Source organism: Cydia splendana, chromosome 1, assembly GCF_910591565.1.
Source record: "Cydia splendana chromosome 1, ilCydSple1.2, whole genome shotgun sequence".
In the NCBI taxonomy this organism is placed as follows: Eukaryota; Metazoa; Arthropoda; class Insecta; order Lepidoptera; family Tortricidae; genus Cydia; species Cydia splendana.
Genome location: NC_085960.1, coordinates 2,178,494 through 2,195,799, shown reverse-complemented (window position 1 = coordinate 2,195,799; position 17,306 = coordinate 2,178,494). Strand labels below are relative to the sequence as shown.

Here is a 17,306-nt window from a genome sequence, read left to right as displayed (position 1 = left end):
GGACTGCATCCGACATAGATAATAATAAATAAATAAAATTGATGAAACGAGAAGGAAAATACATTTTAAGACATTTTTTTTTCGTGTCCGTATCGAAAGTACTGGCGATTGTGACTAAGAGATACCGAAAAATAATTACAAAAATAAAATAAAAAATATAAGCGCTCATATCTAACACCCGACCCAAAAACTAAGCATAAAATATGTAAAAGCAAGTGCAAATGCACTGGCCAAAGAACGCGTTTTCGCCACAATTTCCTTCATAAACAAGCAGTTATTAAATTAATTTTATTATTCAGCTGAACAGAAAACAATAGAGGAAACAGGAAATGCTTGCAATAACTGAAAAATTACCGACACTGCTTGAGAGTAGCTAAGCTATAGGTAAACGTTTTCCTCAACACGCCTTTTGCTTGCAAGGATCAAAGAAACATAAGAAGTTAATTAATTAATTAGAATATGTATTGTATAGCAACAGGCATAATAGTTATTTTTACCTTCAAAGCTTTAAACCACAAACGATTGGTTAGATTCAAAAATAGAACGCAGACTTGCTGCTAAGTAAACATGTCAGCTTTTTTTTTAACCTATCATATTGAGCTGTGATCTGTTTTTACAGACTTTTGAGACTTTAGAAATTAAACCACGTCGTGCCTACCTACCGCATCTAAAGTTGCTTTATTAACCCTTTACCAGGCTAAGGGACATATATTTCCCACATACGGCACTGCAAACATGTGTTCTATTTTCGATCAGTAAGACTGACATTCGATAGTCATTTTTGAAGTGTCAGCCTGGTAAAGGGTTAATACCTATTATATATGTTTTTATTAGGTATAAAAAAAAGAAGTCTAGAAAGAACCTACTTACTGACCATTGAATTACGATACGAAATTCTAGTATAGTTTGTCAAAGGACTGTCTCATTTTCAATCATCATAGACGCTTTGTCTTTGTCTTACACTAGTACTAGCACCCAAAAGAAAAGGATGAGTATAGTTTTCCTGGTTCTTACTGACTGACAAATTGGTTTGACCAACTATAGGTGCCTGCTATTAACATGGCAAATAATTCTATAGAGTGTACAGTAACGCATGACTCAAAGTCTATGGTCTTATACACTTGTGGTTATTCATTTATTTACCTCGTCGTTCCAGAGGCCCTACCGCGAAAACTAAAGTCGTTTTCTTTATTTCGATTTTCGTTTTTCGCGGCAGGTCGCGACGGAACGCAAGGACTTTCGACAAGACCTATATTATTTTTCAGTTACAGCCACTTTTCTTCTTAATAAATAGGTACCTACTTAAGTTTGAAACTCACCAGCAGATTATCGACGGAGTTGTACCCACAAATCACGTATCCCATGACTCTGTTGGCCATTTCTAGTTGATCACCGAAAACAAAAACACTAAACAAAACACCACATCTGTTTATATTTTCCCGCCTGACAACCCCCACATTCCAAATTTAAATTCAGAACTAATGAAACACGTGCTTGCACAAATACACCTTAACTCAACGACGCACAGTTGATTTTGAATCGTAGCGTTAGATAGTTAAGAATCCAAATGGCGTAACAAGTTACGAAACGGTTAATTATCACATGGTTTTCAGCGTAATTGAAGCGAACTTCACGTCAGTCATGAACGGACGCCGGAGAGAGACTGATTACGTCTTATTCCCACCGCTCATACGGGAATGTCAATATAAAACTATATTGCACCGGTCTTGAAACAATGCCATGCGCCTATAGGAAGGTACTTACGCCATTATGACGTACCCACAAATTGGGAATATGTTGAGATAGTACCTATAATGAAGATTCTTGAATACACTGTTATGATTTTCTAACGTCGAACGTCGAACATGATGTGTAATTAATTAGTGAGCTACTGTATAAATAACCTATTTAAAATAACAATGTTATTTGAAGAAAGTTAACATTCTAGGATAAGTATCTAACATAAAAGGTACCTATACCTTTCATGTCGGCTGGTTTTACAAGTTTAGCTACGTGGTAGGTCATTCATGCATATACCTTCTTTGAAAGTTATGAAACATAACTACGCACAATATTAAACTATCCTTCAGAAGTCGCAATAACACCTAATAATGAAATCATCTTGTAACAAAAATCAGAAAAGGATTATTAAAAAGGTCACCTAAAATAAACCCGATAACCGCCAACAGAGGAGTCATTCATTGCGATAACCAAACACGACCTCGCCGTAAAGAGGTTAACATCCCGATGCGTATAGCATTCGGACGCGGAAATACGCCTCATTGGTGTTCCAAATTTGAATTACGAAGATCGACCTGGTTATCGTCACTTGTCTGCAGTTGGACCAAGGATTTAGCCGTCTGCAATGTCTTAATCAAGTGTTGAAGAGGTTAACGCGAATCTCAGGTAGCGTTGAAGTGAGTTCAAATTCCAGGCTTCTAATTATAGGTACCTTTTTTGTTTACGGCCTTAACAAATTGAAGATAACGGAAAAGATAACCATATACAACAGACTACCTACAACCTATCCTATGAAGCGCCTTCCGGAGTGAGCAAATTATACCGATTTCGCTACGTGTCAATAAGTATTATAATAATGCCGACAGTTCACCATACATTATAATTATTTTGTTAAAGTCTTTTCTATTTCTTTCGTTTTCGGTCCCGTACCAAAAAGGTAAAAAAGAAACCCTTACAGTGCGACTCTGTTTCTGTTTTGGCAAATCTGTTGCGGAAAGTTTCCAAAAAGTTCCCAAAATTTCCGGAAATGTTAGGGAAAATTTACAGGTAACCATGCAAGGAAACTTTAACTAATGAAATGGAATTTAGATTCCCATACAAAAGTATGAGAAGTTCCCACACGGCACGGCACATCAGTAACTTGAACACGGTAATTTTAAAACAAAACCCTTTCTTTTTGCCGCAATCGGCTAAAAAACGAGGAAGTTCCAATTTTCCAAACCATCCACTCATCGCCAAACAAGCAGTGGGTGGACTCCTAAATTGGTCCGACCTTCACGCGACCCGGCTGATGACCAGTGACCACTGATGACCATTATCTCCGGTACTTTGCTGTGTGGCTAATATGTTTCTGAGTTGCCATTGCCATCCAATGTGCTTTAGTTCATACTTTATGACATTTTATACATTTAGGTACGTCCCGTGCACGTCCACAATAATGTATTTGTATAATGCGCACATAGCTCTTCAACATGATTAATAAGTTCACTTTGCCCACTTTGCTTAAAAAAAAAACAACGGGTTGCACTCCGAGAGTGCCGACAGAAGTCAAAACTCAATAACTATGTTTGCAGCACTATGTATAATTGACCCATCCTCCTTTCTATTGAAAAACTTTAGTTCCGAAATTGCTGGCCAGTGAACTTAAATTTGTAGCGTTAATTGTTTAAAATTCGAATAGAAATTGTAAAGTTACCTTGCAGACCTCGCATCTAAATATATTTGGTCATGATATTTTGAGTTTTATTCACCAGTACTAGAGTTCACTTTTATTAGCGATTTCATCAAGATGAGACTTTATTGAAATTATTGAATTATATTGAAGTGATATAAAGTTAGAATGTAACTGTGAGAGCCTCGTATTTCAGCCCGTACAAGATTAGAACATTGAGCTTTATTGCTTAATATAAAAGTCCAGTTTTAAATAATTGACCTGATTATGATACGTTATGACTAAAGTTCTTTGGTGAATAACATTGTCCGTCACACATGACATAAGTCACGCAAGCGCCCTGCGCCGCCTACATGAAACAGCCGGCTCAGTAGAAAGAGAGGAGAGACGCCTTCGCGTTACGCGTTACGCTGTCCCGAGTTTATCATTTTTTCCCCACCTCAAAAAGTGCTCAGCGCCGCTAAAGAAGTTTTCACTTCAAAAAACATTTCAGAATTTGTAGGCACAGTCAAAGTTATAAATGTGTGAAAAAAAAAGTAATTATAGGCGCATATTCATTAAATAATAGGTAAATAAAAACATCTGAATCTTCAGTTCCTTTGTCCCTCCCGAGATTCTGTCAATTTTGAAGTTGAATGATATATTGTCCAAATAACAAGATGTGTTTACTTAGGTTCACTGATAGATTACTAATGGACGGTTCAGTGATTCAGTGCTGAATAAATACTAACAAATCATCTGCTTCAAATATTGAATACACACAATTGAAAAGATAAAGGACGGCATTAAGTTTCAAAGAAATAAAGTTTAACAAAAGAACACGTTATTACGTTATCTTTTCGCGGATTAGCAAAGTAATATTTTGGTTTTAATTAATATGGAGTTCCGCAAAGTAACGCCTGATTCTATTCACTATGTTATCATTTTTTGGTTTTCATCAGCACTGTTTCACTTCAACAAATTCACAACAACAACAAAATGTAAAACTATATGTTTAATTTAGGCTTGTGTCGGTCATGAACTAAGAACTTTTAAGAATGAAATCCCGTCAAGGACCGAAAGGAACTAAATCTTTTTGCACGCTCTTAATCGGTCTTTAGGTCCTTTAGTTCAGTGGGATTGATGAGCGCTTGACATGAGTGAAACAGAAAATAGACTGAAATAAATGGTTCACAATGACGTTGGCACGAGTGCGAACGAGATAAAAGAGTGACAAACAGTCCTAAACCTCAAGAATATGAAAAAATATCAAATATTTTTTCTATATTTTTTATTTTATTTTATTGTGTCTAGCTTTTTGATGTTTAACCGTCATATAGTATCGTACAACTTGAATCGTAATTCAGTTGCCAAAAATTTAGAAAAAAAAGTAAGGTAAAATCGATTCATACATTCCCAGCTCTCAGACCGAACTGAACTAAAGGAACTAAAAGACCGAACTAGTTCGTTTGACCGATTGACCGAGAGCGGAGCGCTCTCTGTAGTGACCGAGCAGGCACAAGCCTAGTTTAATTGTTAAAGCCAATGCATGAGTTCCCTATGATCCTGACATGGCTTCGAGAAATCGGGAAATACACAAAGTTCCCACTTCCCAACGTATCAAACAGGAACCTCCTCCTTTTTGAAGTCGGTTAATAAATGTAAGTCTAAAATGATTGATAGATAAACTGTAAAGTCGAGTAAGTAATACGAGTTATAGGAGCGAGGCCGCACTGACCCGATTGCCGCGGAAATAGAACCAGAGATGGCATCCGATATCATTGCACCAGTTCATTGAAATTGGGACACGTATAAAAGAACTTCTACATTTTTATTTATTAAAAATTATCGGGAATCGTGGAGATAGCGGGGATACTTGTAACATCAAAAAGTTAATAATAGCTAGTCTGTAAGCTATACTAGTTTTAGTATAAAATAACTTGTGATATAGACGAGGGACGTGACGAGCAAAATTTTAAACACTAGGTATACATACATACATCACTGGCTCAGTGACCCAAAGAGGATCTTGGCCTCTGACACAAGAGAGCGCCACTCTGCCCTATTCTGCGCCACTTCGCGCCAGTTGGGTATTCCGAGGGCGGACAGGTCTTTTTGGGCTTCGTCACTCCAGCGGTATCTGGGACGCCCAGACGGACGTCCGAAAATTGCTTATGTATGATGGGGGTGTAGAGTTGAACGGCAGACATAAGATCATTGGCTATGCTGATGACCTGGGACTATTGGCTCAAAACAAAAGGGACCTGGAGGCCATGGCTAGAATTGTGGAGCAGGAAGGGGAGAAGATAGGTCTCAGAATCAACCACCAGAAAACAGAATATCTCCAAATGAAAAGGTACAAGAAGACCAGAGTGAAAAGAGAAGACCTAGTAGTCGGAGCAACCACCTACAAAGGTGTCGATCATTTTAGGTACCTTGGTTGCACAGTAACTGATACCAACCGAAGGGAGGAAGAGATAGATATTCGAATCCAAAACGCCCTACTCCATTTCCATTCATATATCCATCCATTCTTCCATTTCATTTCCATTTGGTTCTTGCCATTTTGTGGCACTTTAATCTTATTTTATGTTTTCTTTTATATAATGTAATGTATTGTACCGATTGTTTGTGCTTACGAATAAATCAATTCTATTCTATTCTATTCTATTCTATTCCCTAAGATGCTCGGCAGCGCTCCATCGAGTCTTAAGTGTCCAAGCTGATCAGTAGACAAACCAAGATTCGAGTCTACAAGACTGTAATTAGACCAATTTTGATGTATGGGAGTGAAGCTTGGACGCTGACTCAGAAAGAAGAGAGCAAGCTCTTAGTGGCGGAGAGGAAAATCTGGCGGAAGATTCTGGGGCCTATCAGAGAGGAAGATGGAACTTGGAGGCGAAGGAAAAATAGGGAGCTAGAGGAGCTGGTTGCGATGCCCAATATAATTGGCGAGATCAAAGCCACACGACTCCGCTGGCTTGGTCACCTGGATAGGATGGGGGAGGATCGTGCTGTGAGAAGAGCGTATGTGGGGCACCCGGGCGGAAACACTAGGTATATAAGTTAAAACCTGCGCGATGGTCGTATCTTCCGTCGCAAGTTTCGTATATCTAGCCATTTTTTATTCCCTTCCTATTTCCTGGCATTACGCCCCCTCTTAAAGTACAGCGCCATATTTCTCTAGATCCTTCTAACGCCATACGTCTACGTTAATTTCTACCAGTCTAACTACGCAAACAACTAACAAGGAATCCTAATCAAATCGAAATAATCAAAACCTCTTTGTCATAGACAATATTTCTCTGAACCAAATCACAGATAAACAAACTTTTATAAACACACGTCCTTCTGGTGACTAAGGGAATCTATTTTTAGTGCCCTCTTACCTGAGCATTGTTGGAATTAACTGATAACGATACAGACAGTACAAAAATAGAATAGTGTTGCAATTGTAGAGATAAAAGGTTTCTTGCACTGAAATATGAGTTATCATGGCAAACAATCGAGATTTATCTTAAATTTGTGGAGCAGTGACTATTTAATACATTTACACGTCTCAGTTTTCGTAACATTTCAAGTAGTTTCATCAGTCGCGTTACTCGCGTTATATTGACAAACAACGCAGAACCGAACTCGTTGATAGTAGGATACTACTCGTTATCGAGCTTAAAGCCTGACCAGTAATATATGATTATAATCACGCGCCATGTTGCGGAATTTCGCTGATCTAATTTTTTCATCAGAACTGTCACCCCTTACATGAGAATCAGCCCTTTCTTGACAATGATCATTTATTACTGGTCAGGCTTTAACTATAGCCTGTATCTTTACGTATTTAACCCTTTACCAGGCTGACATTTCAAAAATGACAATCGAATGTCAGTCTTACTCATCAAAAATAGAACACATGTTTGAAGTGCCGTATGTGGGAAATATATATCCCTCAGCCTGGTAAAGGGTTAAATAAAAGTAAACAAATAATTTGTACATTTTCCAGTAGTTATAACATTTATTGGTTAACCGACCAATTAGGTACAAAATCGCCTGTATCACTGAACAGTCACTGAACGACCTGACTTTAACCTACAATATTTGATCGTGTAATGTTTTCATCTACCCTCAACTGGCTTTAATGAGTCATTTGAGAGTAGAATTTGTTTACTTTTATTTAAATACCTAAAGATACAGAGTATAAGAAATGATGTAATGAGACCCATCCACTTATTTAATACACGGACGATTCGCGATCGAAGGCTAGTTAGTCAGTAAAGAAATACTTTGAATACAGTGAAGTCAGTGAACTACCAAATTTCATCTAAAATCCGATATATAAGAGCGCTGGTGGCCTAGCGGTAAGAGCGTGCGACTTTCAATCTGGAGGTCGCGGGTTCAAACCCCGACTCGTACCAATGAGTTTTTCGGAACTTATGAACGAAATATCATTTGATATTTACCAGTCGCTTTTCGGTGAGCGAAAACATCGTAAGGAAACCGGACTAATCCCAATAAGGCCTAGTTTACCCTGTGGGTTGGAAGGTCAGATGGCAGTCGCTTTCATAATAACTAGTGCCTACGCCAATTCTTGGGATTAGTTGTCCCACCGAGGGTTCCGTACTTTTTAGTATTAGGGGCTATTCATAAATTACGTCATTTCAAATTAGGGGAGGGGGGGTCTGGACATCCGATGATGGTAGCATGACGTAGGAGGAAACGGGGTCATTCGAAGCATGATTTTTGGACGATTTGAAGGGGGGGGGGGGGGGGGGGGGAAATCGATGACGTAATTTATGGACAGCCCCTTTTGTTGTTATAGCGGCAACAGAAATACATAATCTATGAAAATTTCAACTGTCTAGCTATCACGGTCCATGAGAAGCCTAGTGACAGACAGACGGACAGTGGAGTCTTAGTAATAGGGTCCCGTTTTTACCCTTTGGGTATGGAACCCTAAAAACTCACATATCACTGTTTTAATAAGATTGGTATTGATACTTAAAATTACGCAATGAACTTGTGGATCAATAGTTTTAATACTGGACTCGTTCGGTGGTTTTACGGTGGTCCATCAAGTTATTTCTTAAAAGATTATCAGATGTACCTAACTAAAGGAAATGACGCATTTTCCGGCGACGTGCGAGTTTAGCCGCAGTTCCTCATCGAGTATTCAAGCAAAGTAGATATTAGACCATTAATAATAGGCAGGATATTACTCCGGGAACTTTTTATAATTAGGTATTGTTTAATTCTATTATACCTCAGTATTTCGTTTTTTTTTTTTAAAGATTTCGTGCGATATCCGTCGAGCAGTTTCTAGAAAAACGATTTTAAAACTGGCTCTTCTTTGTTAATTAATAATTAAAAAGTAGTTATTTACGATACAAGTGCGGAAAAGAGGAAATTCGAAACGAGTGGCGAATTACTTATTCGCACGTGTATCGTACAACGTTTTACAGTACATAAGTATGGCCCTTTAAACTTTTAACATATGCATTATGCACGGAAAGTAGGACCAATATGTACCTACTGTAAAAAACAGTTCAATATTTCCTTGAGACGTGGGCAAATTTTCCAAACAAAACGAAGTCGGTATCTATGACATGGGTCTCAAAACTTTTTGACACCAAGTAAGCAACTATTAGTAGTAAGCACTAGAGCGGGTTGCAAGTGCGTTGCCGGAAATTTAAGATGGGAGTGCGCTCTTTTCAGGAAGGTGTAAGGCTGTATCGGTCCGAAATAACGCGGGCGGCAGTTCATTCCACAGTTTAGCTGTGCGAGGCAGGACGTTTCTGGAGAAAAGCACAGTTGAGGACTGCCAGCCATCAAAGTGGTGACGAGGGAAATGTAAAATTACACGCGGCAACATTTCCATCTTCATCTTCTTCTTGGCGAAAAGTAGCTGCAGTTTCAGAGCAAGTAAGCTCTAAGGATATATCATTTTATCTCATGTTTATTTAAAAACTGGTTACAACTTGTGGTAAAAGAAACTAAATACAAAAGTATACAACAAAAACGTAACCTTTAATTTTAACATAATGGCGTCACAGATTATACACGTGCCGGCCGATCGTGACTGCGCCATCAGCGGATAAAAGTAAAATTAACACTTAATTACGTCGTCCCCGCCATATTTATTATCTATGGTCGTAACATAACCATAAAGAATATTAATAACTGTTACCGGAGACAGTTTTATGCTATATTTTACGTGCATCAAAGTAACGTTACCTCGACATATTTCCAAAGTAGGTTATCTGGCTTATCCCTATTGAATTCAATATACAATCACAAGCTGACCTTACTATTAAGCCTACTAAGTCCTAATGTTCAATTAGGGTGATTTTATGTCGATCGCGATCGTAACACCAAACTTTGATCGATCTAGTAGCGCAGTAACACTAATAATGTTAAAAAAAGTAACCCGAATATTGTCTTCGTTTACCGTGATAGTTATTCATGAAATAAAACAACTTTACCGGAATTTAAACTGTAAAAGAAAGTTCCCCGGCTGATTTATCCACTTCACTTAATGTAATGCGACTATAGGACCCCGACACGGTTAACCTTTTGGACGCCATTATGACCGATATATCCGCACCGCAAGTTCAACGCCAAAGACCGATTAATCGGTCACAGACCACAGAGCAACATAGACCTACGTGCATATGCATAAGGTTCATTTCAGTTTTGACACCTCGGTGACGTGGCGTCCGCGTGACAGCTTTGGTGTTTGACACGGCGTCGAAAAGGTTAATGGGAGGTAAAACACGATATAAAACTGACAGACAGACTAACATAATAGAATGTGTTTAAAAAACAACAATTTCAATTTTCCCACAATCTATATTTAACCTAGGAAGTGACAGTTTCTGTTTCGCTAAACTGATCAGAACTATCCGACCCAAATTAAATTTAACAATCCTAATTAACTTTATTGTGTGTTTCCTCATTCGTTTTTAGATAATTTAATTAGCGGATCAGATATAAAACGAGACATGTAATGACACTGATGACAGACTAATATACCGAGATATCGTCAACAGGGGTGAATTCAATAGGGATGGCTGGGGTGAATGGGGACAAAATTTAAAATGTGATTTACCTAATAACTAAGTACTCAGTCAAATTGAATCATACAAATCTACTATTATTTTATATCGAATGATACAATTTGTGTAAGTATTTTTTTAAGAAATTGTTGTCAATGTTTCATGTACCTATACACGGTTTGTCTATGGTACGGTACTCGGTACTCGCCCAGTTTATAAGAGGTGCGCTACTCTAAAGTGTAATTCTATGGACCTTGCTAACTATGTAAACAAAAGTCACTAGTAAAATTCATCATTCGGAGAAAATTTCAATATGGCGGTTTGTTTACATAGTTACCGAGTTCCATAGAATGACACTTTAAGACCGGCCCTACATGAGACCAGGGGCCTAGCCAAGATGACAATCGTTTGCAGAAAGCGAAACGAAACGTAAATAATGTATGGAACTGATAACGTTTCTTTTCGTTTTCTGCAAACGATTGTCACTTTGGCTAGGCCCCCAGCGAAACTAACCTCTCTATGAAATCCAATTATTCACATTGGTTCTCGTGTGCAGTAAGAGTATAGATGATCAAGCAGATCTTGTCAGTAGAAAAAGGCGCGAAATTCAAATTTCCTATGGGACGATATCCTTTCGCGCCTACATTTTTCAAATTTGCCGCCTTTTTCTACTGACAAGATCTCCTTGACCCAGTATAAGTAATACACACACTTTATTGCACAAAACAAGTATGTTTGTTGTTTGTCTATGGTACGGTAGTGGGCACCGCCCGCGCGAGACTGGGAGCGCCCGCGCCGGTATCAATCGACGGGATCACTGTAGTGCACGCCGCTAACATTGGCTCGTGGACCAGCTGTTTTTAGCCTATTGTTTTGTGACATGACATACGAGAAGCTGATGATGTCTTTACGAGACTTGACTTAGGAGAAAATTGCTACACAACAAAAGGGACCGTGGCTGCGGGAAGGGGCCTAAATATATTAGGAATTAACATTTTTATTAAAATGAACTTCCATCCAGAGTGAGTCGTGAGAGTCCAGCTGGTTTATGATTAGTACAATTTGCTTGGCAAGTGGCAAAAATGTATACTCTCGTGCCCAAATTTCATAGTATTTGGCAGATGTCAACTCAGCTTAACATGCTCACGTTTGGACTTAAAGTCTGTAGTGGCTGTTATAACATTATTAACAATGAAAAGATGAGAGAGATCGAAAAAAAGAGAAGCCTGTCATTAAAACATCTTAGATCGCTTTTTAGCGATAAGACCGCCAGTTGTTTACCTCTGCATCTGCTTGTGTTGCTATATTTTCTTTTGTATTTTTCTTCTATTAAATTGTGCAATAGAGTATTTGTATTACATTGTATTAAAACAAAGCGCAACGAACATTGACTGACATGAACATATGTATTTACTAACTTTTTTTTACCACGAGCCAATCCTCATCGTCGCTACTTGCGCAGACGCCGCTCAATTAGAGGTAAATTATTGGTGCGGGCGCGATGACCGCTCGCCGCTCAATGTGAGCTTTTCTTGCACCAAAGTTGGAACTGCTTTCCTATTGAACTAGCATTTTCCCGTGACTTCGTCCGCGTTCCTAAGTTACTATTTTAGGAGTTCGTCGGTACCAAATATCATCAAAATCCCTTCCGGTAAGACGTTTTTAAGTGAGGGAGGAACAAACAACGTTGTAATTGACGTGTAAAAGTGCCCTTGTGGCTTATTTGCTGAATAAATGTTGATGTTTGACAACCAAACAAAAATGTTCACATTAATTTACAAAATTTGTAAGACTACCTTCGAAGGCCTCGAGATTGGGCTCATATGATTAGTTTTAACGGAGTGAAATTCTTTGAGGGCATTTCGTAGGTACAGTCGGCAATCATTTAGTGTGCGTTTTTTTGCCAGAAACCTAATTACTCCATCCATAATTATGTATGCAACATGGAAGTCAGATTAGCTTTCCGTATTTGTCTTTTACATATGTATGTGTATTTAGGGCAAAAATAAGACAAAAAATTCTTCCTCGATCATAAAATCATGACAAACTTTGATAAAATCAATCGGAATAAATTATACAAGTTATCAAGAATCAAGACCCATTAATGGTCCTTCGAGCCGGATACATTCAGAGCCTATTAACGGATAATAAACTACAATGAATACCGTCATTATTTCAACGAGTCTTGATTGGCAAAGGGGGTCGGCGCACCCTCGACTGACGTTGTTACAATCTTTGATTTGATATTTGATTTGAACCATGTTTTTTATGATTTTTAAGCCCGCTCACGACTGAAGGGGCTCATTTGCACTGAATAAAGATATCTGACAGAATAGTTTACCTGATACATATGTCACCTCTAATCAATATAATCGAGAAAAGACAAAATAGCTAATGCGAATGGGTTAATGTACAAAAACTTGTGTAAAAATATTCTCCATAATGTCAATATCCTGGGAGGAAAATGGGGACTGTTTGTATGGAGAGGCGGTCGTCCACTATACTCTTAATAAACACAAAATATATATGAACTATATTTACTTTATTTGAACGGTCAGAATACCAATTGGATAAATCAAATTAATGTGTTATTTACAGCATCAATTTTCCTTTAGTATATGACATCTATTTCAGTTAATAATTGATTAGAAACCCTACGTAATACTTCTATTATTAGTATTCTACTAGCCTAGTTAATGTGTTCAAAGGACATTAGTTAGTACACTATTAATAGTAACATGATTATTGATTACATTAGCCTTGCTAGTTGATGAGACATGCAATTGACAATTACTCATCGGTCACTTCCAACTGTCATACTCCTACTAGTAGGACGCAATGTTTACTTATGACGAGTCACAACTTAAGGCCGGATGCACCAAACCGTGTGTCAGTCATAGCATTTCGTTAAGAGGAAAAAGAAACCGAGCCCATTACCAGAATTGAGAATATTAAATGAATATTTCAATCGAAACGCAGTTAAGCTGAATGAAAAGGAGATATATATTGCGACGCCATTGCGACTTCAGAAATCGCAATATTCATTCTTCTTCTACTCGTTCTTGGAGTCCTGTGAACCTGGGGCTCGCTTAGCAACTGATCCCAAGAATTGGAGCAGGCACCAGTTTTTACGAAAGCCATCTAATAATTATCCAAACCAACACGAGGCCCGAGGCCTTATTGGGATTAATCCGATTTTCTCGCGATTTTTTCCTTCACTAAATCAAATCACAATATTCACTATCAAAAGAAATGGCCAAGTATGAAAAGTTGTCAGTGTAAAAAAAAAATATTCGTTAATAATTTGAACCCAAATGAACCCGAAATGGCAAATAAATTCATAACCTTACTCACAATGCAATGGCAAAGTTTTAGGGGACAATCTTACACAAATTTACTAAGTCATACAACATTTATAATAGCTTTTAGCTACTATTTAGCTTGTGTATACTATGCAAGTATGCACAATACACACTTTAGACGATGTCTAGACTATTAATAGCTATACTAATACAAAGAATACAAACATACAGTCGCTCTACATCGTACGTATTTGTGTCCTTTATCTATAACTATATATCATATAGCTCTTATGTAATTGAAATAAAGACGTTCATTTGTGTTAAAGTCTCATACTTGTGTAGGACTGTAAGTTTAGTGTACATTGTTTAAGTAATGGAGTGTTTACAAAATTCATCATTCTTTAGTTTATTAAAAATGGAGCTTAAATTCCTGAAATACCGACTGTAAGGGTAGACTGACCCGATTGCGCGTCAGAAATATGTTTAAGAAATAAGAAATGTAAATATCAGGCATACGTGGACTTATACGTTTGGTTAGAGAAACCTTGCTCATACCAAAGATACATTGAGTAAGATGCGTATAAATCTAAGACAATTTCGTGCTTCAAAATTGACAGGTAAACGAGATGACGCTGTACAGCTGCATACATTTTGCGGTAACTCTGATTGTCACAGGGTTGGGCAGTATTTCAATTACATGTATTTGAAATACGTATTTGAAATACATTTTAGTATTTTGTATTTGTATTTCAAATACTACCTGGAAAAGTATTTTGTATTTGGTATTTCAAATACTGCACTCACATGTATTTTGTATTTTGTATTTCAAATACTTCAAGCTTCAAAATACATTTCTACAAAATACATTTTATTAAATTCTATGATCCTAAAATGGAACATTTTTTTAAATATAATGTACGACTTGTACGAGCGCAAATAGGTACATTGCGCGAGCTATTCTGCGCAGAACTTTTCGTCAACAGCCAGGGGATAGAGTCATTGTAGTAGTTTCCGTCCATGCTCTAGTTTTCGACCACATGACAGATTAGCATATAATATATTTCATTTTTAATTTACTATTTGCGAAATATATGTTTTATATGTAGACAGATATATTGTTTAGCTAAGGATTGAAATCAGTCCAAATTTGTGTAGCAATGTAGGTTTATATTCAAATTTCGTCAAGTGGACGAAAACTAGAGAAGAACGAAAACAAGCGCAATGACCCTATAAGTTTTTAGGAAAGGATATTCGTTAAAAAAAACTAAACGATTAAACAAAAAAAAGAAAAGTATTTTGTATTTTGTATTTGAAATACATTATTTTAAACACTGTAATTTGTATTTTGTATTTCAAATACCAGTCACCAAAGTAGTTGGTATTTGGTATTTCAAATACTTTTAAAAATGTATTTTGTAATTTGTATTTGAAATACGTGGAAGCCAGTATTTTGCCCAACCCTGGATTGTCAAAAGTTGGCGTTTGACAATTCAGTGACCGCAAAACAGATGGCGCAGCACAGCACCATCTGTTTAGGACGTCAAACTAAGCGGCACGTTTTTTTTCTTAGACTACCTCTCTATAACAATCAATTCCTTTTGCTCATACACTTGTACGTGGCGGCAGGGCTACCACGAGCCCTAAATCCACTGATCTAGAGAGCAAACTATAGCCGGAAGCCGGTTTTTCTGATGACGAGACTTTTTCTACTTTCAGCTCAGCACTACGCAGTCGGGAAAGGAACGGGACTTCTACAATGAGGAAATAATTCCTTGGAAAGGAAAGGAAATCTGAAAACAGGACAGGTAGGATTAACAAAACAGGTATTTCAAAGCTAGTTTATAAACAGGTCTAACATCCGATGCCGATATAGTCGAAATACTTGTAGTACTAGTACGTCGTATCTAGTTTTTTCGTTGTATGTAATAATGACTTAATGTCATATTTGCGCTGTTTTTTTTAAATTAAATCATGAGGTAAAATCAAAGATGGAAGCCATGATCTACGATGTGAAATATTTCATGGTAGTTATTTTCTAGGGTTATTTCTACAACTATGGTGGGCACTGACCTGTCTCAAGTCGGGCTCGCTAGCGGCGCCCGGCAGCTCGTGCGGCGCGGCGCCCGGAGCGGCAACGTCGCCCGCACTCGCGCTGAGCGCGCGTGCTCTTTCTCTGTCCAGTTTTTTGTCTCGTTCTCGCCCAGTGAGGATGTGCTTCGTTTTTGAGAGTAGGTTCAGGGGTTTTATTTTGCGGACCTGGAAGAAAAAGTTTGTTGTTACAAATTGTTACACATGTCCCGTTAACCAGGGGACAACAGTAACAAAGTTTTTTGAAGGAATGTTGTATCCCATACTACTATAGCAATAACAATAACACTTTAAAAAAAAAATCTGCATTGACCGCCGGCGTCATGGGCGGGACAGCTATATAAATATGCGCGTGCGATAGAGATAGGAACAGGCGGGTCAATGTACGATTCTTCGTGCTAAGCGTCCGTACTTTAGCTGACCATTGATAAATCTTATCGAATTAAAATTATATTTACAAATGGTTAACTACTTCTACAATATACATACCTTGCTTTTCACAGTCGCTGGATGCACAAAATGATCATCATCATTCTTAGGCGGGCGGCCTAGTACAAGTATATCATCCAACGATGCCTGTCTCCTCCCCATCGGTCTCGCCTCCGACATGGACATGCTATCCATGCTAGCCTTGTCGGAAACTGACTTCTCATATATCTCAACTGAATTAAAAGTATTCCCAGAATGTTTCTCTTCATATGTTTCAACAGAATAGAAAGGTTTGTCGGAGACATTCTCTTCATATATTTCAACAGAGTTGAAAGCAGGCTTGTCTTTTTCTTCGTATATTTCGACAGAGTTGAAAGCTTCGGCTACGCGAACTAGTTGGATGTCTGGGAGCTCGTAGTGGTGTGTTTCTGGTTCTGTGTACACCTGTGGAGAAATAGTTTTTTTTTAATTTTGGTTGAAAACATTGAAGTTACAGATTGGCAAACCTATTTGTGATTTACCGACTATTTCTATTGACAAAATTGTTTTGCAAGACCCATATGAGTCGCTTAACTTCAAATTCGGGTAAATCCTTCAGTCAGGTTATGCGATTTTGGTATTAAGAAAAGGTAATAGGGTAGATATTTGTTGAGAGGGTCGAATGGATGTACCCGAGTTTGAAGTTAAGCAACACATATGTTACTCATAACCGCCAGTCATTACACGAAAAACGCGAGACATGATTACTACTTTAATTAATGATGCAAATTTAAGCGTCAAATATATCTAGGGATAAGATTTAACACTTATTTAGAGATACATTAAAACTTAAATTAGGATGAAACATGAAGAGAAGGAACATGCAATTAAATTATGAGTATTATGACTTGCGTTACTATTATCGAGAAATTATTCATTGTCTGATCAGATCTGGATCTTCCATACAATTTGTAACCAAATTGCAAACCTTGATCGCAAACAATATGGAAACCCTGAGGAATTAAGAAATCATAGTGACAAGGTTAGGTATATCTCTTTAGTCTTTTG

The 17,306-nt window shown here is 37.7% G+C and overlaps 1 protein-coding gene across 2 annotated transcripts in view; it reads right to left on the bottom strand.

The window, feature by feature from the left end:
- The window catches only part of LOC134806903 (regulator of G-protein signaling loco), a 122,426-nt gene that overhangs the window by 101,598 nt on the left and 3,522 nt on the right, over positions 1 to 17,306 (bottom strand). For both annotated transcript variants that reach the window (XM_063780330.1, XM_063760003.1), the window contains exons 3-4: positions 16,320 to 16,703; positions 15,813 to 15,998 (exon numbers count right to left, since the gene is read on the bottom strand). In XM_063780330.1, the coding sequence (XP_063636400.1) occupies positions 15,813 to 15,998; positions 16,320 to 16,703 (570 nt within the window). The remainder of the gene's footprint in view (positions 1 to 15,812; positions 15,999 to 16,319; positions 16,704 to 17,306) is intronic.